Source organism: Carcharodon carcharias, chromosome 15, assembly GCF_017639515.1.
Source record: "Carcharodon carcharias isolate sCarCar2 chromosome 15, sCarCar2.pri, whole genome shotgun sequence".
Taxonomy (NCBI): domain Eukaryota; kingdom Metazoa; phylum Chordata; class Chondrichthyes; order Lamniformes; family Lamnidae; genus Carcharodon; species Carcharodon carcharias.
The window spans coordinates 105626834-105651228 of NC_054481.1; the positions used below are offsets into that span (position 1 = coordinate 105626834).

At 43.3% G+C, this 24395-nt stretch overlaps 1 protein-coding gene across 3 annotated transcripts in view; it reads left to right on the plus strand.

Moving 5' to 3' along the window:
* The window catches only part of clcnk (chloride channel K), a 62665-nt gene that overhangs the window by 2518 nt on the left and 35752 nt on the right, over window positions 1-24395 (plus strand). For 2 of the 3 annotated variants that reach the window (XM_041205723.1, XM_041205726.1), the window contains exons 2-7: window positions 1320-1448; window positions 6001-6129; window positions 12046-12185; window positions 12954-13031; window positions 14771-14849; window positions 22621-22746. In XM_041205723.1, coding sequence (XP_041061657.1) covers window positions 1320-1448; window positions 6001-6129; window positions 12046-12185; window positions 12954-13031; window positions 14771-14849; window positions 22621-22746 — 681 coding nt within the window. Of the gene's footprint in view, window positions 1-1151; window positions 1195-1319; window positions 1449-6000; window positions 6130-12045; window positions 12186-12953; window positions 13032-14770; window positions 14850-22620; window positions 22747-24395 lie in introns of all 3 variants that reach the window. The other variant, XM_041205724.1, reaches the window with a different exon arrangement.

Genomic DNA, 24395 nt, shown 5'->3' on the forward strand with positions numbered 1-24395 from the left:
GACCCACTAGGCACCAAAGTGTGCAACATTGGCTATGTCTAAAACTTGTAATTCAGTTCTTCTTTTAAGGGCTGATAGACACTACATCCATTATGCCTCTAGACCACGTGTCTAATCTCCAGTTTAATGTGAGGTTTGTAAATCTTGTACTCACGTACTTTTTATAGAAGGCTATGTGAGGGGAAAGTACAAAATTAGTGTGCCTCAAGCAAGATGTGGGATTGGAAGGAATTCCCATATATCTTAAAATAATGCCATTCCAATTCCAAGTTAATTAAGAAATCCTCATAGGATGCATGGAGCATTTCTTTACAGGGCACAAGCTGTAAAGTGAAGGTGGGAGAAGAGAGTTGAAAGATACGTTTGTGACTCTGCAAAGCTTGGTGGCTTTAATTGTGTAACACTTTGGAGCAATTTTTCTTCCTGCTCTTCTCTTAACAGCTTTGATTAACATGCAATTCTGTGGCCATCCATCGACCGACCTCCTGTGACCCACCTAAGTAGCCATGTGTCATGTATGATGCCGGATTATTAATGTTGGTAGAGTATTTACCCACATGAAGTGATGGATATAACCCTAGTGATCTCCTCAGCCAATGTCGACATGCATCTAGTTTCTCTGTTAGAGATCTCTTAACAGATAAAAATACAGAATGGGAACCCTGGGTAACTCTTCCACTCCCCAACTCAAGGCAGAGATGCCAATTATTGTGTTACAACAGCAGCATAGATTGGAATCTTCAAGTTTTTATAGTTCAGTTACTTATTGCTTTTGCCAACTGAAGCATAAGCAAAACACAATAACCTGGATTGTGTGGTCAGCAATGAACAAATGGAACTCACCATTCATTGCACTTTTATAAAATCTCCAATAATAATTAAAACCTGAAGGACTGAAACTCCACACTTGTAAAAAAACATTCAGTGCCAGAGAGGCTACTCAGTAGCAATTAAGAATTATCACGTTGTTAGAAGTTCACCTAAACTTGAATGGACAAGCCATAAATTTCCTGGTGCTTAATAGGTATCCTGTGGGTATGTACAGGAACTTCAGGCGTTTTAACACTATATGTACCAGTGAGGTGCCGGTGTATTTAAACTTGGAGCAGGCAAATCTGTCAGCAACTTTCTAATTTCTGTGTTTAATGCAGGTGCAGATGCTGGACATTGTATCTGATTTGAGCTGTAATAACAGTGAGCATTGATATTATTACCACAAAATTTGAGTCAATTATAAACTTAGCTGTCTCAGTAATGACAGTCAAGCGGGCGCACTTATTAATAAATACTTTTCATGCTTCATGTATTCTGTTCTGCAGGATGTTTGGGTTTTGTCAAGCGCCAGCTTTTCCGGGTAGGAGATGACTGGTATTTTCTCTTCATTCTTGGTGTGTTAATGGCTCTCATTAGTTTTGCTCTGGACTTCACAGTGGTCAAGCTTCTCAAAGGTAAGCAAGGACAGAGATTTATACTATTTGTTTTGCTGTGTCTTCATTTTCAGTAATACATCCTTCTATGTACCTTGTTCCTAGGAGGACAGAAAATTGTCCACAAGTTGGTCAGCAATGTGCTTTCATATAAGTTGAGACAGATAGTCATACCGCTTAAGGTGGAATTTTCATCTGGCTGAGAATTAACAGAACATGTTACATGCAATATTCCTGGAGCTTGTTCTTGTGGTATAATGCAGTATGTTAGAATAACCCGACAAGGGTTAACTCTAATAGCCTGTGATGTCATAGAAGGAAGTGACAAATACTCATGTGATCTGAGAGAGCATAGGAGAAAGCAGCATGGGAAGAAGCTGGTGTAAGGGAGTGTTCTCACAACTAAATATGTTACAATAAAATTACAGTGTTTGCAGCTGGCAGTCTTCGGGAGTTGTTGAAACTCCAACCCAACAGCACAATAATAAATGTTTGCAAGCGGTAAAAAAATAGTGATAGAAAAATCTCTACCTGAAAGTTTCGAGAAAGTTGGAGGCCTAAATCAGGTTGAAGTGTGGCCAAAGTGACAATTGATTTGCTGGATTTCGCATTGTATTGGGTCTTGCAGTGAAGGCAGACTGGCTCAGTACACTTTTGTACCCAATGGGCAACTGTGTGGATGTCATTTTAGTTACCCTGGGGATCGGTGAGGGTAAAGCCACATATGCCGAAGTCATTGATGTGCTGGAGACATATTTCAACCTCTACAAGAGCACCATCGCGGAACTCGCAAAGTTCAGTAAATATACCCAGAGACACAGGGGAAGCATTGATGCATTTATTAATGATTAATACTGATTAGCAGAAGATTGAGGGTATGGTAATCTGAAAGAGGAGCTAATTCACGACAGAATCATTGCTGGAGTAATGGGTGATGCATTATCAGGTAATTTGCAGTCCCAAGATGACTTGACTCTGGTGAAGATGATTCAGTTCAGTAGACAGGCCGAGATCAGGGAGCAGAGCCAACCGATAGTCAGAGAAGAGTCAGATGGCCTGAATCCCAAAGTAACAGATACAGTTGAATTGGTCAGACATAAAGGGAAAATAGAGAGGACAGATGCGAGGCATGAAAAGCAATTAATGGTGGCAGCTCAGACTAGCTGTTGCTAGTGCAGAAGAGAAAGGCAGGGGCGAGGGAATTGTCCTGCCAAAGGTGCACAATGCCATTGGTGTAAAAAGACCTTCAGACAGAACCCTGCAGTAGAAAAAAATGGGCAGAATACTCAGAAAGAATAAAAGTTTTAAAGGAGAGTCCATGAAGTTGAAGATTCGCAAGACATTGAGATACGCTTATTAGAGAGGTTAAAGAAGGAAGTGGAAATTATTGGAGTGCAGAGATCCTGGTAGAAGGACATAGGAGACACTTTAAATTTGGTATAGGAGCAGCATTTTCAGTTCTTTCAGATGCTGAGCCATAGTTAAACAACAGAGTTCTTCAGCCATCCTACAAAAAGCTACATTGTCCAGATGGAACAGAAAACAGAACAGTAAGAAAGGACAGGAGAGCTTTGATAGCAAGTGAGCTAGAGTGAAAATCAGAGACCAAAGAGGCCACAAATCATTAAAAGTGAAAGAAGAACTGAAGCAGGTGATCCTGAACCATCTACTAGTAGAATTCTGTTCAACAGCATCCAGAGAACCAACAGCAACATGAGAAGGCCTTAGTCCCTATAAACGAGAGGAGAATAAAATACGGTAGACTAGACACAATGCTTATCGGTGTGAGAGAAGGTAAGAATCTCAAAAAACCAGAGGAAGGAGAGAGAAGAGAGAACGAGAAGACAACATGAAGAAAGAAAGAAAAAAATATCTGCCTAAGAGAGCTGAGGAGGCTACACTTCCTACAAACTTCAAAACACAGAAATGTTCAGGAGGGCTAGAAGATTGAAGCATTGAGTTTCTAGGAATGTCAGAGAACGTTGAAATCTGAACAGTGACTTTGGGGAGATGTAGTATAATCAAGTATGTTAGACTAAGTCCCATAAAGGGTTAACTGTAATAGACCGTGGCATTATAGAAGGAAGTGACATATACTCATGTGATCTGAGAGAGTCTAGGAGAAAGCAGCATGGAAAGAAGCTGGTGTAAGGGACATATTCTCACAACTAAATATGTTACAATAAAATTAGAGCGTTTGCAGCTTTGGGAGTTATTGAAACTCCAACCCAATAGCACAATAATAAAGATCTGGCAGAAGAAAACTAACAACTCCAGAGAAGTGACTAATTACAAGATGGGCTGCTTGTTTGGCCTTTTTACAATATCACACAAATAAATATGATTACCAGGCAGTGGTCCTGTGACTGATCTGTGGGGGAAATTACTCACCACAGCTGCCCTTTTATTGTTGATAACTGCCTTTTGTTTTGAATTTTTAGTATGGCCTGTTTTTCCATGACTTTCTTGAAGGCAATGGGCAGGATTTTCTACAGCAAATCACATCCCTTTATAGCAGTGTTGCCCAACAGAAATTAAGGACTAGCCACAGGTTAGCAGTAGTGACTCAGCTTTAGTTATATGCTCTAGTTCCATTAGAAAATACTTTACATAACTTTACTAAATGAACATCTACCATTATTCAGCTTGAAAGTTTGCAGCCCCTTTCGCCAAAGTTGGGAACTTCTGGCGTACATTTACCTCTCACGGCACATCTTACTGCAGCTCCTGCGAGCAAAATATCATCTGGAGAGTCACTCCTCCTCTCTGGTGATTGCTGTTAGTTCCAGGATTTTCTGCAGGAGATGATGGTGGACATTGAATACCCCTGCCCGAATATTCAAAATGGACGGCCAGGATGGTGTGATTGTTGTATGCGGCATTGCCCATCATTACCATAGTAATGTTGGACCCAAGAAATGTCAGGATGTCAACTGGTGTCCAGTACCACTAAGGGTTGGCAGAAAGCCCTTTAAAATGTTAATGTCCCTGAAGAATCTGGAGAAATTTTAACTTTCAGTACAAATATTAGATATCTGTGGTCTTCTGGCCTTGTTCTCTTTTCATTCATCGGATTTGAATGTCGCTGGCAAGGCCATCATTTATAGCCCATCCCTAATTGCCCTTGAGAAGGTGGTGGTGAGCCGCCTTCTTGAACCACTGCAGTTCATGTGGTGTAGGTACACCCACAGTGCTGTTAGGGAGGGAGTTCTGAGATTTTGACCCAGTGACAGTGAAGGAACAGCGAGCGATATATTTCCAAGTCAGGATGGTGTGTAGTTAGGAGGGGAACCTGCACTTGGTGGTGTTCCCATGCGTCTGCTGCAAATGCCTGAAGCCTGCAGCAAGCATTTTTCTCCCCAGCCTCCAACGCAAGCCAGAATCCTGCTGGAAGCTCACCAGAAATATATAAAACAGGAAAAGGTCAGGATACTTGCAAAGGGTTCATTCTTTAGGCACTCAAGCATTCTGCCATATTTATAGTTGCCTTGGAGGAAAATTCCAGACTCTCAGCCTTTTGCAGCACTGACACTTCCTCCAGACTGGCAATCTTCATGTGAAACAAGTTATTAGACTGCAGAGGGCATCATATCCAAGCTCACTGTCCATCACAAAAACATGGACCCTTTCCAGCAGCACTCACTGGACGGTGATCATGGCTGGCTGGACTTCTCTTCCTTCTCTACGCCAGGGCACTGAGGCCAATTGTACATCTCCAACTGCTGGCCCCTCCTTGAGATGAGTTAACAGCACAGAGTGGGGCATTTCACATCTGTATAGATGTGTCTTTATCCACCATGAAGCTCTTTCTACTATTATCAATTAACAACTAAGTATAAAAGCAAAGCATGCCCATAATAAGCCCTTACAGAAAATAGAATGGAGACAGATCACCTGACTGTTAGGTGCAGTGACAAATTCAATTTGCAAATGTGCTCAAATTACTTTGTTAGTCTACATGCTAGTATTGTTTCCACTGTCTGTATCAACAAATGACGAATACAATTTTACCCTGTGTGTTGACGATTCCTGTATCCATGTCAAAATTGAAGAACGTACAGGCAATCAGGAGTTTTACATTTTAAAATCCACTTCTCAAGTTGTTTTTGATAGAATAAAATCAAATGATATAGTTGCATTGATTATAATGAGTGCATGTGTTTAGTAAATAATTAAATCTATGTTTCACTCTCCTACTTCCTGCCCTTGTCCTACCTTTGCAACTCTTTACATTAGTTACTGTCTCGTATTTCCTTAAGTGACTGAGTGCTGCAGCAGTCTGCAATTTTCAACCAGATGACATACTCAGTGAGTTTTAACAGATTCAATTAGACTGTGAGGCTAATTGGAATTAGCACAAAGAGAACTGAGCAAGTAGTAATTTCCTCAAATTATTAGTTTAAAACCAGACAATGGTCATTTGTTGATACAGACAGTGGAAGCGATAGTAGCGTGTAGGCAAGGTAGTTTGAGCACATTTGTAAATTGAATTTGACCATGACACAAAAGCAGCCTGTTTTTTCATTACTGAGTTATGGATTTGGAGTTTCTCATGCTTTGTATCTCTCTGCAGCTCACCGATGGCTCTACGAGCAGTTAGAGGACAGCAATCTTCTGCAGTACATTTCTTGGACTGTGTACCCTATTGCAATGACCACATTCTCCACTGGCTTCTCTCAGTGTGTGTCACCACAGTCAGGAGGTAAGCCAGTGTATTTATAGACCAAACAGTATTTGTATCATCCATTTCCCATCGCTGTGAACATGCCACAAAAATGCAGTTGCCAATCCCCTCTTCTGGGAAAAAAGTTCCCATGTCAAGATGAACTGAAATGCAGAGTTAGATACTCAGCAGTCATCCATAAATTCCAGTAGTAGATTTGGAGTTTCAAACTAGAGATAAAGTTGGCGTAGAAAAGATGTCATTAGCAAAAGTCTCCTAAGAGCTGAGCTAAATTAATTGTCCCTTCATTCCCAGCCAACAGCTGTGATTAATGAGATTGCAGTTGATAGAGCTAATGTACTGCAGTACTGATTCTATGACCCCTGCTACCTTTGAGCATACATCCCATCAGAAGCACAGATTGTTGAATTTACTCTCCCATGGCCAACTTTTGTCTAATGCAATACTTATTAAGCCATACATGTGCGGATGAGTGCAACAACACTCAAGAAGCTGGACACCATCCAGGACAAAGCAGCCTGTTGGTTGGCACCCCATCCACCACTTCCAACATCCAGTCCTTCCACTACCAATGCATAGTGGCAGAGCAGTGTGTACCATCTTCAAGATGCACTGCCACAACACACCAAGGCTCCTTTGACAGCAATTTCCAAACTCACAGCGTCTACCACTTAGAAGGACAAGGGCAACAGATGAATGGGAATGACACCGCCTACAAGTTCCCCTCCAAGTCACACACCATCTTGATTTGGAAATATATCACCGTTCCTTCACTGTTGCTGGGTCAAAATCCCAGAGCTCCCTTCCTAACAGCACTGTAGGTGTTCCTGCACCACATGAACTGCAGCGGTTTAAGAGGGTGGCTCAGCACCACCTTCTCAAGGACAATTAGGGACGGGCAATCAAAATGCTGGCCTGTATCCTGTAAAAGAATTTTTAAAAAATGGACCAGTAATGTCACAGACCTGAAATGTTGTCTCTGCTTCCCTCCACAGATGCTGCCATGGCCTGCTGAGTATTTCCAGCATTTTCTGTTTTTATTTTGGACCAGTAAGGTCCCAGGTCCAATTCTCAGTCTGATCTGTGCTGATCTCAGCTGGGACCAGCAGTTGGCTAGTGACCATTGCCAGTACAATAATGTTAGTGGAATACAGTGGTGTGCCATATGCATGTTGATGACTCCCAGCTCTGCCTCTCCACCACTTCTCTCAACTTCACAATCACCTCCACATTGTCTGACTACCTCTTCAACATCAAGTCAAGGATGAATCTCAATTTCCTCTAATTGGACACCAGGAAAGCCAGACATCATTTTCAAACTCTGCCACAACCTCCATCCTCTTGCCACTGGCTGCGTCCTTCTCTATCGCCACTTGCTCAGATTGAACTGAACTGTCTACAATCTCAGCATTTTGTTTGTCCCTGAACTGAGCTTTAAACCTCATATCCTTTCCATTCCCAAGACTGCATATTTCCACCTTTGCAATGACGTTTGCATCTGCATATTAACCATGCTTTTGTCACCTCTATGATCAGTTACTCTAATGCCCTCCTCCGTGTCCTCCAATGCTCCATTGACTCCAACTGGTTCAAAAAGAATTGAGTCTCGCTTATCTGTCATCTGTGTCCTCGCTGACCCAACTTTCACCCAAGGCTGCCAATGTATTAGATTTAAATTCATGTCCTCATCTTCAGGTCCTTGCTGCACCTTTATCTTTCCAGCTTTATGTCCATTTTCACACCCTTTGATCTTCCAACTTAGGCCTTTTATGCATTCCTCTCCTCCCTTCACCACACTAACTTGAACCTACACTCTCTCCCTAAGCCCTCTGCCTCTCCCCTTCCCTCTCTCCCTTAAAAAAGATTTAAAAAACTCACTGTTTTGACCAAACTTTCAGTCACCTGTGCTCAACATCTCTTTACTTTCTTACTATTTGTTTCTCTTCCCCCCACCCCTGAAAGTTAACTTGGGACATTTTCTACATTGAAGGAACTGCATACATGCAAGTTGTTGTTGTAGTAGTAGTGTCCCAGTTTGATGGCTCACACAAACAGGATGGACATGAGTCAGCATCTTCAAAAGAGGGTGAGAGAAAGCTAGGCAAAAGCCATGTTAATAGCAAGATTTGTAAATAAGATGTTACATTTGAGGTGGTACTGCAATCCAACTTTCCCAGAGGGGATTGATACTGACAGGTAATGGATCTCTTGAAATCTTGGACATGCAGCTGCGATTCTCTGACAGTTATAGTTACTGGACAAAAACTGATGGGCTGAGTGACTGTGACTTCCCAATTTGAACTTGTTGCGAGCAACTGTGGGCACCTGTTGTGTCGCTGGAGGCATCACCAGTTGAGAGGAGGAGCACAGTCAACTGATTGGGACTTTGGGCAGGGAGTCAGGGCTGGGTAGGAAATTGGGAGATGGGGAGTGTAGTCTGGCAGCTGCCCCCAGCTTTAATATACAACCAGGAGGAGTACTCCAAAAAGAACGAGGAACAGCATATTGAAGTCGGGCCAGCACTGACTTCTTCTGACTGCCAGGGAAAGGAGTGCAATCCAATATGGCGGCCAGACTGTTGCAGGTTTGATGGCCAGTCAGCCTTGAGTAATTTAATCTCAGCCCTATTAACTTCAGCATCTTTGCTGCTGAATCAGGGATAGAAAAAATATCAGCCAGGGTTCCTGCTTCTGAATACCATCCGGTGACCTCTGTTGTTGGCGCATAGATTGGTTGAAGTCAAGATTGTATTTAACTGTGATGTGCTCAACCAATTGCCTGTCAACAATGAATGACAACACTGAATAGACAAGAATTGTTTGAAAAACGTATTTTCTTTGCATACTGTCAGTCGGTGTGTTTTGTTACCAGTGTGGGGTTAATTACTGCCATCAGAATTACAATATTGATTTGCATAATTCAATGCATTGATTATCCTTACTCGTTATAATGTTTGACACACTGTCAACCTTTCCAACGTGACTTGGTTTCTAAGTGTTGTGAAGTGTGGATGGAGTGCCCCCAACAGGCTTTACACATCACTGCAGCAAGTTAGTTGTGTAGTCAGTAACCACTGAGCAGAATTAAACATTTAAATTAAATATCAGTTTATAATGGTAGAAAATAACAAAAAAAACTTGCATACAACTTATATAGTGCCTTTCATGACTTCAGGATGTCTCACAACCAATGAAGTACTGTTGAAGTGTTGTTGCTGGTATAATGTAGAGAAGCAAAAAGTAAACATTTCATTGTCTTCCCCTTTTGGATTTCTAATGGGACTGAAGGTGAGGTGCACTGGTGCTGGATTAAATGAATTTGTTGAAACTTCCATGTAATTCTGTGTAAAATGAGAATAACGATCTCCATTAATTCAATTTGCACCAGTTGCCCTCAAGCACTTTACTCAAGTAGTCAATCTACAAACAGGAGCAGTAGTCTCAATATCAGCAGCATATTCTACCATCACAGCTTCCTGATCCTGTCCTTAGCGCCTTTCACACAATTACAATTTCAGTAACAGAAATCCTGGTCAATTAGCTGTGGTAGGCCCCAAGATCTGGAATGACCCCTCCAAACATCTTCACATCTCCAGCTCACTCTCCTTTTTTAAGACACTCCTTAAAACATAACTCTTTCACCAAGTGTTTGTTCATTTTTAACAAGTGATCCCAGTTCTAAGTTTGCAACCTCCTTTACTGTGATCCCTAGTGTCTGCTGAGTTGGCTGAACTCAGCTGAAGAAGAGGTTGAAGCACAACAATGGGTCTCAGTAACTCTGGATTACACAGGAGAAATCGATAACAACAGCTTGCATTTACATAGCATGTTTAAGGTAGTAAAGAGTGTTAAAGTCACTGTTCACACATTGAGTAAAGGATGAATCTGGAGCCAGTCTCACTTTAACACAGGTTTATTCACAAAAGCACAGACTCCTCCCTTCAATCTGTGTAAGCCAGTTTTTATTTACTTAAGGATAATTCCATAATCTTTCCCCAATGAGGAATCGGGCCAGACAACCCCATAGCGAGTGTGGAGACTGCCAGTTGCGGAAGGCCTGCCACAGTGCTCTGGCATTGTGTCAAAGTTTTTTAAAAAAACATTAAAGCCAAAAATACAGCTCTCCAGCCCTCACTCCTTCACCACCCCCCCCCCCCCCCCCACACACACTCCCCATGCCCCATCCATGCACCTCATGCCCCTATCCACTCCCCACGGCCCCTCATATCTTCAATGCCAACTTATGCCCTCTACTTACCATGATAACCTCCTATACCCCTCTGCCCCTCATACCCTTGACTGTCAAGCTGACACTCCAGTGTAGTACTGAGGGAATGCTGCTACTGTTGGAGATGCTGTGTTTTGGATGAGATATTAAACAGAGGCCCTGTCAACCCCTTCAGGTGGGCACTATTCTGTAAAAGAGCAGAGGATTTATCCCTGGCATCCTAGTCAATATTTATCTGGCAATCAGCATCACAAAAGCAAATTATCTAGTTGTTATCACTTTATTGTTTTTGGGAGATTGCTGAGCGTAAATTGGCTATTGCATTTCCTACATTACAACAGTGATCACACTTCAAGAGTAATAAAAACAAAAAAACTGCGGATGCTGGAAATCCAAAACAAAAACAGAATTACCTGGAAAAACTCAGCAGGTCTGGCAGCATCGGCGGAGAAGAAAAGAGTTGACGTTTCAAGTCCTCATGACCCTTCGACAGAACTTGAGTTCGAGTCCAAGAAAGAGTTGAAATATAAGCTGGTTTAAGGTGTGTGTGTGGGGGGCGGAGAGAGAGAGAGCTTCAAAAGTACTTTGTTGTCTGTAAAGCACTTTAGGATGTCCTGAGGTCATGAAAGATGCTATATAAATGTCGGTTGTTCTTTCTCTTTATATGTGGCAGCTTATCCCATGATTCCAAGAGGCAGCTTATAGATGAGGGATAGGAGGGGACCACAGACATGCGGCAAGATGCCACATGTATGCATGTTGTTGTTGGATCAAGGATTGAATGTAAGAGAAATAAAATTCACTGAATAGTCAGACATTAAATAGAATGGTTCAACCAAATAATCAGAGCATTGATATATCCCTGTGATCCAGAACAGGCATCATGAGGAACGATTTAATCACTGGTGGTTTGAGCATCAGACTGTATAGTAGGAGGCGATTTTTTTTAGATCCTTGGGGGTTTCCAGAGGCAGAAATGGAAGGGAACCGATTGCTCGAGATGCACTGACTGCAATCAGACAGGTAAGAGTGGCACAAAGCAAGGGCAGTCACACTGACAAAACAGAAGAGAGATATCAAAGGAAGATGGATTGGTCAGTCATGAAGAAGGCTATAGATGTGTTAAGGAATATTAATGTACCATGCTCACAGGCACAGAGAACATCATTTGCAACTTTGGTTAGGACCATTTCAGTGCTGTGGCAAGGGGGGAAACCTGATTAAAGAGATTCAGATGGTATAAAATGGAGTAAAATTCAAGGAGAGAGAGTACAACAACAACCTATATTTATATAGCTCCTTTATCATAATAAAAGGTCCCAAGGCAATTTACAGGAACATTTTGAAACAAAATATAACACTGAGCCACATAAGGAGACATTAGGTCAGATGACCAAAAGCTTGGTCCAAGAGATCGATTTTAAGGAGTGTCCTAAAGATGGAAAGAGAGGCAGAGAGGTGTAGCTAGGGAATTCCAGAGCATAGGGTCTAGGCAGCTGAAGGCATGGCCACCAATGGTGGAGTGAGTAAATTGGTATCAGAGTGAAAGGTGAAAGATTAGGTCATACTTTCTCGAATTATTTAGGGTTCAGTATAAATATTTCTGATATTTCCGATCTTTTTATCTGTGCCAGGACTTTCTGTTCTGTTGTTCCTCTTTGTAATATTTCAGAGATTGATCCAAATGGTCTTTCCCCTTTCATCCAGGTTCAGGCATTCCAGAACTGAAGACTATTCTGACTGGAGTACTTCTGGAGGAGTATCTGACTATGAAAAACTTCGGAGCAAAGGTTGTCGGTTTGACATGTTCCCTGGCAGCAGGAAGCACAATATTTTTAGGAAAAGTGGTGAGTTAAAGACTTAAACATATAATATGAAAAAAGATGGAAGGAGTGTAGCGGTAGAGAGAGATGGGGATAGTGCAAATGCTGCAGAGCTGGGAGAACAAGAGGGAAGAAAAGAGAACTGAACAACAACAGCAGCTTATATTTATATAGCGCCTTTAACATAATGGCATTTCCCAAGATGCTTCACAGGGACTATTATAAAACAAAGTATGACACCGAGCCAAATAAGGCGATATTAGATCAGATGAATCAAATCTTGGTCAAAGGGAGGAAAGAAAATGGTGGAGAGATAGAGAATTGAGGAAGAACTAGAGAGGTGTGAGGAAAAAGAGAGTACGTGTTGGAGGGATAGAGAATCAAGAAGGGAGAGCAAATATTGAAAGGATGACGAAACAGATCGGGGGGTGGGAGTCATGGAGTTTGGGGGTGGGGTGGGGTGGGGGGGGGGGGGGGGGCGGGGTGTGGGGTGCGGTGTGGGGGGCAGTGGTGCAGGGAAAGAACTCCAGAAGACCTGGTGATGCTCACCATTAACACTTAGAGCTTTGGCATAGGGATAAGTATAAGTCCTTGAGTGAAGGATAATATCTAATGGAAAACATGGTCCCTTTTGTGAGGTACCTGAGGTCCACACCCCTCTGTGAAACAGTACCCTCACGAGGGAACCAGTGACTTCAGGAGAGGACAGAAGTGTGAAAAGTTGAGGAAAACAGAGACGATTGAATGAGGAAGGAGAAGTTTATTAAATAAATTTTCTTGCCTGAACCCCAGGGTCCCTTTGTCCACATCTCCAGCATGATTGCCACCTATTTGGGAAGAATTCGAACTACAGTCACCAGGGATTATGAGGTAAGGAGGGACATTGAAGCGAAATTTATAAATCATTAAACCAAATCATGTGATTGATGCTCTGAGCTTGTATGTGGACAAGGTGGGGAAACCTGACATTTTTCGTTAGATAAATTGTACAAGAAGGACTCAAAATGTTAACCCTATTTCTCTCTTCACAGATGCTGCCAGGCCTGCTGAGTTTTTCCAGCATTTTCTATTTCTGTTTCAGATTTCCAGCATCCAGAGTATTTTGTTTTTATGTGAGAACCATGTCTGGATGTCAATGTTTCTGAGCCTTTTAAATCAGGAAGCTTTGATCTCTTTCTGTTAGTTGATCTCCTTGGAGTGGTGATTTTTTAAAAAAATTCATTCGGGTGGGCTTTGCTGGCTAGGCATTTATTACCCATCCCTAAATGCGCTTGTTTAGAGGGCAGTTAAGAGTCAACCACATGGCTGTGGGTCTGGAGCCACATGTAGGCCAGACCAGGTAAGGATGGCAGATTTCCTTCCATAAAGGACATTAGTGAACCAGATGGGTTTTTACAACAACCGACAATGGTCATGGTCATCATTAGACTTTTTATTCCAGATTTTTATTGAATTCAAATTCCACCATCTGCCTTGGCAGGATTCAAATGCGAGTCACCAGAGTGTTACAATGAGTCTCTGGATTATTAGTCTAGCGACAATACCACTACGCCAGCACTTCCCCAAGATAGAGCTAATATAATTGGTCTCAGCAACCCCAAAGGGAAAAGTCAGCCCGGGTTCCTGCTGCTGATAGCAGTCCCGCAGCATTTACTGAAAGTGCATTTGTATGGATGCTGGTTAAGAAGAGAATGATGCCTGATGTCCCCAAAGCTAGTTACCTTGTGGAAACGTTCTGTTTGTGAATCATGATCACTTGGTTGAGGTACCTGAGAGCCACACCCCTCTGTGAAACTGTACCCTCATGAAGGAACTAGTGACTTCAGGAGTGGACAGAAGGGTGAAAATTCGAGGAAAATAAATTTCTCCAAATCTCTGCCACATTAAGTCATAGTCATAGAGTTTACAGCACAGAAACAGGCCCTTCAGCCCATCATGTCTGTGCTGGCCATCAAGCACTTACCTATTCTAATCCCATTTTCCAGCACTTGGCCCATAGCCCTGTATGTTATGATGTTTCAAGTGCTCATCTAAATAGTTAAATGTTGTGAGGGTTCCTGCCTCTACCACCCCCTCAGGCAGTGTGTTCCAGATTCCAACCGCTCTCTGGGTGAAAAAAATTTTCCTGAAATCCCCTCTAAACCTCCTGCCCCTTACCTTAAATCTATGCCCCCTGGTTATTGACACCTTCGCTAAGGGGAAAAGTTTCTTCCTATCTACCCTATCCATGCCCCTCATAATTTTGTATACCTCTATCAGATCCTCCCTCAGCCTTCTCTGTTCTAAGGAAAACAACCCTAGCCTATCCCGTCTCTCTTCGTAGCTGAAACGCTCCAGCCCAGGCAACATCCTGGTGAATCTCCTTTGCACCCTCTCCAGAGCAATCGCATCCTGACTTAACTCAATGCACCTTCTAATCGCCATATTCAAGTAGAACTGTCAGCTACCATAAACAGAGTGTGGGATAATCATGTTATTTCATGAATTCGGCAAAGAAATTCCAAAAATGCCTCAACTTGTGTGGTTTCAATCGACTCGGGTTGTCTTATGATGGCTGCCTTTCCATAGGACTAAGCTATTTCAGCCTGTGGTATATTCCTTTTCTACAGAATAAGAACAAGCAGTATGAGATGCTGGTGGCGGCAGCAGCAGTTGGGGTCGCAAGTTGCTTTGGTGCACCTGTCAGTGGTAAGGAACTGGTCAGAAAAAGGTAACTCCTCTGCAAGCCAGATAAAAGCCCCGTTCCTGGTAAAGGAAATGCGAGGTTTCATTCACAGCAAAATAATGTCCACGACAAAGAGGAAGGAGATATAATGTGGCAAAGGACAGTTTGTTTTTTGTTGTGTCCAAGTTTGATGGTGCATACCTAGCCCTGATGAGTTGGCTTGAGTTACATGACACCTTGTGCCATTAGAGTTGCTGTCTTCTACTTTACTGAGGAGATCTTGGGTATGAATGACCTTCCCTGGGGTAGGGTGTTTCCCACTTGCTCACCATAAGTGGAAGAACTGTAGAAACTGTGGGAAAAAAACAACCCACATTTTTCTGGGGGTTCCTGCAGTTATTCTGCTGCAGTTACAGCATAGGTTTGGGGGAACGCCCAGGGAAATTTCCCCTTTCCCTCATCTCCTTTTTGATCTTTGAAACCAATTCTCTTCTCTGCCGATTCTCCCCCATTCTTGGGGTGCAGTTCCATAGGAACCTGTCACCCTTCATTGTTGACCTTAACAGTGATTACCAGAAAGATGTTCAACTATGAGAGTACAGGTGACACCATTCCTATACTCACCCAATGTCAACACACACATAGGGTAGAATAATACAGGGGTGGGGTACCCTCTTGGAAAGCATGTAGGTGTGGAGCCTGTCGGTGCAACATTGACTTGCCCCACAGCCATAAAGCACTGTGGGCATCACTAATGATCATTAACACCCCTCATCGGGGCAGAAGTCCCGCCCTCTGGAGCTGCTGGCCAACCTGATTTGCCGGCAGAACCCATCAGTCCCAGCAGCGCCAGGAATGTGTCAGTGGCCATTACTGGGACCACTGGTGAGGGCAGGACCCCAAGGCCTTGGATCGGCGGAGCAGATAAATCTGGGGTCTTGGGCCTGGAGGGTTTTGGGGAGGTTAGGGAGAGGGGTGGTGGTGGGGGAGGGGGTGAGTTTAAGGGAAGGAGTGCGTAGAAAGGAAGGAAGGGTTCAATCTAAAGAGGGTGAGGGGCGGGCGACCTTGCAATCAGCAAAGGGCAGCCCCCAAAGAGTAACCCCCGCCCTTTAAGCATTTCAGTTTAATAATCAGCTTTGCTGCTCCCACCCTGCTGCCCATGCCAAATGCTTTCTGGCAATTGCAGTGTATTATCAGGGTCAATTGGCTTGATAACATGTCTAATTGACCCTTAATTGTACATATAGATATGGTGGGCAGGCAGCTAGTTTTGGTGTCCGTCCACCCTCTGTATTATGGAGGTGAGTGTGGGAGTGGGCAGGAAGGTGATGAGATAGGTGCCCACCCCATTTTAGGTGCCCCTGTGGGAAACATGCCTGCCAGGGGCACATAAAACTTAACCCCAAGAGTGGGTATACTGGACAATTCTTCCCCTACCTAATTCCCTAACTCAGGGTAGTAAAGCCAATTAGGGGTTGACCCTCCCAGTCTGTATGGCTAAATACTCACTGTGCACATCTGCTGGACTATGGGGAATAATTTTATGATTCTGATTTAATTTAAATTATGAATAACTTTTTGCAAATCAGATTCCTATTACATCACAGAGTCATAAAGCCGGACTTTTACTAACGAGACAGAAATGCTCAAATTGGGAATTTCCAATTCCACCTGGGAACTGTATTAATATAAAAAGATGGCCAATCATCTGGTTGCTACCTGAACTCATTATGAATGTTCGGCTGAACTCTAACACTCTCAAATACATTCGCTCAGCCGGGATCTGTTTGGACAAATTGAAGCTGAGTGTTTACAATGCCTGATTGACATCTTTATGAGGTTATAATAAGTTATCCTTTCTGTGAGCTCTTTTGTCAATGTATGTTTATTTGGCCAAAGATTAAGAGGTGTGAAGTGGATAAATCTTATTGATATTATAATGGCCCTATCTGATTGACAGTCTTATAGGGTTGTAGGAGCAACACTTCTTATTCAAAGCAGGTTTATGAACAGGTGTTCCCCCCCCCACCCCCCCCAAGTATTTCAACACTTACCATTGTTATTACATGGTTCATTGGTTCTGTTAATAGTGCATTTTGGGTGAATGGGCATGAAGACAGAATGGGTAAGATCTTTTAAGCTTATCTTTCAAAAGGCTCCTGAATCCAGGCTGTGGTTCACGACTCCTCTAAGTGGCTGTGAACCATGAGTCATGGAGAAGCTGGCCCAACTCCACAAAAATTTCAGGGGTCTGTGAGCTGGGTGGGTTGGGTGTGCAGGGTGCAGGCTCGCTAACTGCATCCTTATCTCGTGAGACAAAAATTGCCAATGCTGGAAATGGGGACAGGAGTCCCAGAATCAGGTCCTGCCTGCCATTTTCAAAAGCTCTGGAGCCATCAAGCTTCTGTGAAAATCCGGGTCATTGAGTCTTTATGGCACAGAAGGAGGCCATTTGGCCCATCAAGTCCGTGCTGACTCTCCGTACAGCAATCCAGTCAGTCCCATTCCCTCGCTTTATCCCTGTAGCCCTGCAAGTTTATTTCCCTAGAGTGCCCGTCTAATTTCCTTTTGAAATGATCGATTGTGTCTGCTTTCATCACCCTCGTAGGCAGTGTGTTCCAAGCCATTATTGCTTGTTACACAAAAGAAGTTCTTCCTCACATCCTCCCTGCATTTCTTGCCCAGAACTTTAAATCTGTGTCAAACAAAAACAAAAATTGCTGGAAATACTCAGCAGGTGTGACAGCATCTGTGGAGAGGAAGACAGAGTTAACGTTTCGAGTCCGTATGGCCCTTTTTCAGAACTGTAAATCTGTGCTTTAAATCTGTGTCCCCTAGTCCTTGTACCATCAACTTATGTTCGTCCACCTTAGCTAAACCTGTCATAATCTTGTACACCTTTATTAAATCTCCTGTCCTTGCTCCAAGGAGAACCACTCAACTTCTCCACCCTAAACTTGTAGCGAAAATCTCTTGTCCCCAGAACCATCCTGGTTCTGAACAGAGGGCACTAATAGGACAATGGTTGGATTTTAACTGGGGCCTGAGGGGGGGACACCACTCTTAAAAGAGCAACAGTGCTTCTGCAGATCCTACAAGAAAAGTCATGGTCTCCCTTTCTCCATCCAGTTGCCATTTTCCACCTGCTTTGACCAGCCAGCATACTGCTAGCATGCTGATGAAGCCTGGCAGTAAAAATACCCTAGGCCTCAAACCTAGGCCTGTGGTTTTTTTTTCCTTCCAATGAAGAAGAAAAATTCCAAGGGGAGGATTCACCATCCGTGGTTAACTAAAAAAGTTAAAGACAGTTTCAAATTTAAAGAAAAAGCATATAATTGCGCAAAGATGGGTGGCAGGTCAAAAGATTGGACAGAATATAAAGAACAGCAAAGAATGACAAAAAGATTAAAAAGGAGGGAAAAATTAGAGTACGAGAAAAAGCTAGCTAGAAATAGAAAGATGGATGGTAAGAGTTTCAATAGATACTTAAATAAGAAAAGAGTTAACAAAGTGAGCGTTGGTCTTATGGAAAGTGAGTCTGGGGATTTAATAATGGAAAGTAAAGAGATGGTAGATGAATTGAACAGGTACTTTGCATCAGTCTTCGTTATAGAGGATACAAGTAACATACCAGATATAGCTGTAAATCAGGAGTTGGAAGGGGGCAATGGACTCGGGAAAATTACAATCACCAGGGAAGTGACACTTTAGCAAATTGTTGGAGCTGCGGGTTGACAAGTCCCCAGGTCCTGATGGACTTCATCCTAGGGTCTTAAAAGAAGAGGCTAGTGACATAGCTGATGCATTGGTTTTAATTTTCCAAAATTCCCTGGATTTGGGGAAGGCGCTATTGGATTGGAAAATAATAAATGTAATTCCTTTAATCAAAAAGGGAGGGAGACAGAAAGCAGGAAACTACAGGCCGGTTAGCTTAACATCTGTCACAGGGAAAATGTTAGAAGATATTATTAAAGACGTTGTGGCGGGGCACCTAGAAAAATTCAAGGCATTCAGGCAGAGTCAACATGGTTTTGTGAAAGGGAAATCATGTTTAACCAATTGATTTGAGTTCTTTGAAAGAGTCACATGTGCTGTGGATAAAGGGGAACCAGTGGATGTACTGTACTTAGATTTCCAGATGGCATTTGATAAGTTGCCACGTGAAAGGTTATTGTGGAAAGTAAAAGCTCATGGTATAGAGGGTAACATATTGGCATGGAAAGAAGATTGGCTAGCTGACAGGAAACAGATGGTAGGCATAATTGGATCTTTTTCTGGTTGGCAGGATGTAATGAGTGATGTGCCACAGGGATCAGTACTGGGGTCAACTTTTTACAATTTATATAAATGATTTGGATGAAGGAACCAAAGGTATGATTGATAAATTTTCTGATGGTACAAAGATAGGTAGTAAAGTAAGTTGTAAGGAGGATACAGGGTACATGGATAGGTTAAGTGAGTGGGCAAAGATCTGGCAAATGGAGCATAATGTGGGAAAATGTGAAATTGTCCATTTTGATAGGAAGAATAAAAAAGAAGCATATTATCTAAATGGTGAGAGATTGCAGAGTTCTGAAATGCAGAGCTATCTGGGTGTCTTAGTGCATGAGTCACAAAAGGCTAGTATGCAGTTACAGCAAGTAATTAGGAAAGCTAATAGAATGTTATTGTTTATTGCGAGGGGAATTGAATATAAAAGTAGGGAGGTTATGCTTCAGTTATACAGGAGATTGGTGAGACCACTTCTGGAGTACTATGTACAGTATTGGTCTCCTTATATAAGGAAGGATGTAATTGCATTAGAAGCAGTTCAGAGATTTACTAGACTAATACCAGTACTGAGTAGGTTGTCTTGTGAGGAAAGATTGGAGATGCTAGGCTTGTATCTGCTGGAGTTTAGAAGAGTGAGAGGCGACTTGATTGAAACATATAAGATCCTGAGGGGTCTTGGCAGGGTGGATGTGAAAAGGATATTTCCTTTGTGGGAGAACCCAGAACTAGGGGTCACTGTTTAAAAATGAGATGTCGCTCACTTAAGGCAGAGATGATGAGAACTTTTTTCTCTCAGAGGATAATGAGTCTTTGGAACTCCCTTCCTCAAAAGGTAGGAATGTTTTTAAGGCAGAGTCAACACGGAAGATAGATTCTTGATAAACAAGGGGAGGTTACAGTCAGATCAGCCATGATCTTATTGAATGACAGAGCAGGCTCGAGGGGCCGAGTGGCCTACTCCTGCTCCTAATTCGTATGCTTTTTAAAAATTCATTCATGGAATGTGGGCTTTACTGGCTGAGCCAGCATTTATTGCCCATCCCTAATTGCCCTTGAGAAGGTGGTGGTGAGCTGCCTTCTTGAACCGCAGCAGTCCATGTGGTGTAGGTACACCCGCTGTGCTGTTAGGAAGGGAGTTCCAGGATTTTGACCCAGTGACAGTGAAGGAATGACAATATATTTCCAAGTCAGGATGGTGAGTGACTTGGAAGGGAACTTCCAGGTGGAGGTGCTCCCATCTATCAGCTGTTCTTGTCCTTCTGGATGGTTGTGGTCATGGGTTTGGAAGGTGCTGTTGAAGGAGCCTTGGTAAATTCCTGCAGTGCATCTTGTAGATGGTACACACTGCTGCTACTGTGCGTTGGTGGTGGAGGGAGTGAATGTTTGTGGATGTGGTGCCAATCAAGCAGGCTGCTTTGTCCTGGATGGTGTCAATCTTCTTGAGTGTTGTGGGAGCTGCCCTTGTCCAGGCAAATGGAGAGCAATGCATCACACTCCTGACTTGTGTCTTGCAGATGATGGACAGGCTTTGGGAAGTCAGGAGGTGAGTTACTCATCACATGATTCCTAACCTCTGACCGGTTCTTGTAGCCACAGTATTTATATGTCTAGTCCAGTTCGGTTTCCGGTCAATGGTAACGCCATGGATGTTGATAGTGGGGGATTCAGTGATGGTAATGCCATTGAACATCAAGGCGCAATGGTTAGATTCTCTCTTGTTGGAGATGCTCATTGCCTGGCACATGTATGGCATAAATGTTACTTACCACTTGTCAGCCCAAGCCTGGTTTGTCCAGGTCTCGCTACATTTGGACATGGACTGCTTCAGTATCTGAGGAGTCGCAAATGGTGCTGAACACTGTGCAATCATCAGCGAATATCCCCACTTCTGACCTTATGATGGAAGGAAGGTCATTGATGAAGCAGCTGAAGATGGTTGAGCAGAGGACACTACCCTGAGGAACTCCTGCAGTGATGTCCTGGAGCAGAGATGACTGACCTCTAACAACCACAAACATCTTCCTTTGTGCTAGATATGACTCCAACCAGTAGAGATTTTTCCCCCTGATTCCCATTGAATCCAGTTTTGGTAGGGTTCATTGATGCCACATTCGGTCAAATGTGACCTTGATGTCTAGCACAGTCACTCTCACCTCACCTCTGGAGTTCTGCTCTTTTGTCCATGTTTGAACCAAGGCTGTTAGAGGTCAGGAGCTGAGTGGCCCTGGTGGAACCCAAACTGAGCATCATTAAGCAGGTTATTGCTAAGCAAGTGTAGCTTGAAAGCACTGTTGATGACCCCTTCCATCACTTTACCTATAATGGAGCATAGACTGAAGGGGCGGTATTTGGCCAGGTTAGGTTTGTCCTGCTTTTTGTGTACAGGACATACCTGGGCAATTTTCCACATAGTCAGGTAGATGCCAGTGCTGTAGCTGTACTGGAACAGCTTGGTTAGGGGTGCGGCAATTTCTGGAGCACAAGTCTTCAGTACTATTGCCTGAATTGCCCATAGCCCTGACAATATTTGTATGGACTTGTTCTTGTTCTTCCCTTGCCCAACTGAAACACTCTGAGGCTTGCATTCATCCCCAGAGCTATAGGCAGCCAGTCAGGCCCAGCAAAGTCTGTCATGTTTTAAAACAGAAAGCCACATGGCTAATCTTTCCTCAGGGTCAGAGGGAGAGTGGATGAAATTAGTCAGGAGTTATTTTGTCTTAGTCAAGTAGGGCAACTCACTGATGTGTTGAAAGGTAGGGTGTTTGTTATTTAGTATGATAGTGCAAAGGAAGGTGTACTGATTGCAATTAGTGAATCAATTTTTAACTGATGCCCTGTGCGTCTGTGCGCTGCAAAGTAAAGCAGTTTAACAATTCTGAATTAACCTTTGCTTTCCCAGTTCCCCCTTCATGAACCTCACCTGCACAGACTTGACAACCCAGTTCAGACCACAAGGGGCCTTGGGTTCCACTGTTGTGTAGTTAGATATTGGTTAGTGCAGGCACACTGCTGAGCATAATACACTCAGACTATTTTCAGGAGTGACTAGCGTTGCTGGACCCAAGAGAATATCTCTGTATATCTAACACTCACCTACATTCCCTGTCTGGGCTCATGCACAAAGGGTGACACCTGATAAAATGGGAGGAAATTAATGAAAATGGAAAAATAAACTATCGTTAACTGTTATATGATATTCAAGTCATGTCATCTCTGTCAATTGGAAACTTTAACTGTATAAATCACCTTGCAGGAAAGAAACCAACAATTAACGACAGCAATTAATGGGGCTCTTTTTTAAACTATTGGGGATGGGGTGTGGGGGGGGGAGGGGTGTTTTAACTCACTCAAAATCCATTCATTGACACAGAGTTAAAACTGGACCCTATAATGGTCAAAGCATTCATGTCAATGAGTGGCTTGGGCATTTTGGCAATGGCGATGTTCGTGTCAATGTAGTAGTAAACTACTGCTGTCCTGTGATCCCTGTATTGAAATATAAACTGTGCTTGTTCTTCTCAGGTGTCCTGTTCAGTGTGGAGGTGATGTCATCTCATTTTGCAGTGCGTAACTATTGGCGAGGCTTCTTTGCTGCCACATGTGGCGCATTCATGTTCCGACTTCTTGCTGTGTTCAACAGTGAACAAGGTAAACATCACATGATGGCACTGCCCAGGAGGCTGTGAATCTCTACATCACATTCATTGAAATCTGCATTTTGCTAATTTTCTGTTGACAGTAACATGTTATTCTGAAAAACACATGATTGAAACACCCTTCAGTCCATAAGTGAGTGGGGAGATATGGCTTAGTAGTAATCCAGAGGCTCAGACCATTGCTCTGGGAATATGGGTTCAGATCCCACCATGGCAGCTGGTAGAATTCAATTAATAAAATTTGGAATTGAAAACTAGTCTCATTAATGGTGGCCATGACAACTATCTTTGACTGTTGTAAAAATCTATCTGGTTCACTGTTGTCTTTTAGGGAAGGAAATCTGCCATCCTTACTTGGTCTGGCCTACGTGTGACTCCAGACCCACAGCAATGTAGTTGGCTCTTCACTGCCCACTGAAGTGGCTTAGCAAGCCAAGGGCAATTAGGGATGGGCAAGAAATGCTGGCCTTGTCAGTGACACTCATGAAAGAATAAAAAAAAGATGATTGACATATTTATCCAACTGTAAAAGCAAGGACAAAAACAGAATTACCTGGAAAAACTCAGCAGGTCTGGCAGCATCGGCGGAGAAGAAAAGAGTTGACGTTTCGAGTCCTCATGACCCTTCGACAGAACTTGAGTTCGAGTCCAGGAAAGAGCTGAAATATAAGCTGGTTTAAGGTGTGTGTGTGGGGGGCGGAGAGATAGAGAGACAGAGAGGTGGAGGGGGTTGGTGTGGTTGTAGGGACAAACAAGCAGTGATAGAAGCAGATCATCAAAAGATGTCAACGACAATAGTACAATAGAACACATAGGTGTTAAAGTTAAAGTTGGTGATATTATCTAAACGAATGTGCTAATTAAGAATGGATGGTAGGGCACTCAAGGTATAGCTCTAGTGGGTTTTTTTTTTAATAATGGAAATAGGTGGGAAAAGGAAAATCTTTATAATTTATTGAAAAAAAAAAGAAGGGGGAAACAGAAAGGGGGTGGGGATGGGGGAGGGAGCTCACGACCTAAAGTTGTTGAATTCAATATTCAGTCCGGAAGGCTGTAAAGTCCCTAGTCGGAAGATGAGGTGTTGTTCCTCCAGTTTGCGTTGGGCTTCACTGGAACAATGCAGCAAGCCAAGGACAGACATGTGGGCAAGAGAGCAGGGTGGAGTGTTAAAATGGCAAGCGACAGGGAGGTTTGGGTCATTCTTGCGGACAGACCGCAGGTGTTCTGCAAAGCGGTCGCCCAGCTTACGTTTGGTCTCTCCAATGTAGAGGAGACCACATTGGGAGCAACGAATGCAGTAGACTAAGTTGGGGGAAATGCAAGTGAAATGCTGCTTCACTTGAAAGGAGTGTTTGGGTCCTTGGACGGTGAGGAGAGAGGAAGTGAAGGGGCAGGTGTTGCATCTTTTGGGTGGGCATGGGGTTGTGCCATAGGAGGGGGTTGAGGAGTAGGGGGTGATGGAGGAGTGGACCAGGGTGTCCCGCAGGGAGCGATCCCTACGGAATGCCGATAAGGGGGGTGAAGGGAAGATGTGTTTGGTGGTGGCATCATGCTGGAGTTGGCGGAAATGGCGGAGGATGATCCTTTGAATGCGGAGGCTGGTGGGGTGATAAGTGAGGACAAGGGGGACCCTATCATGTT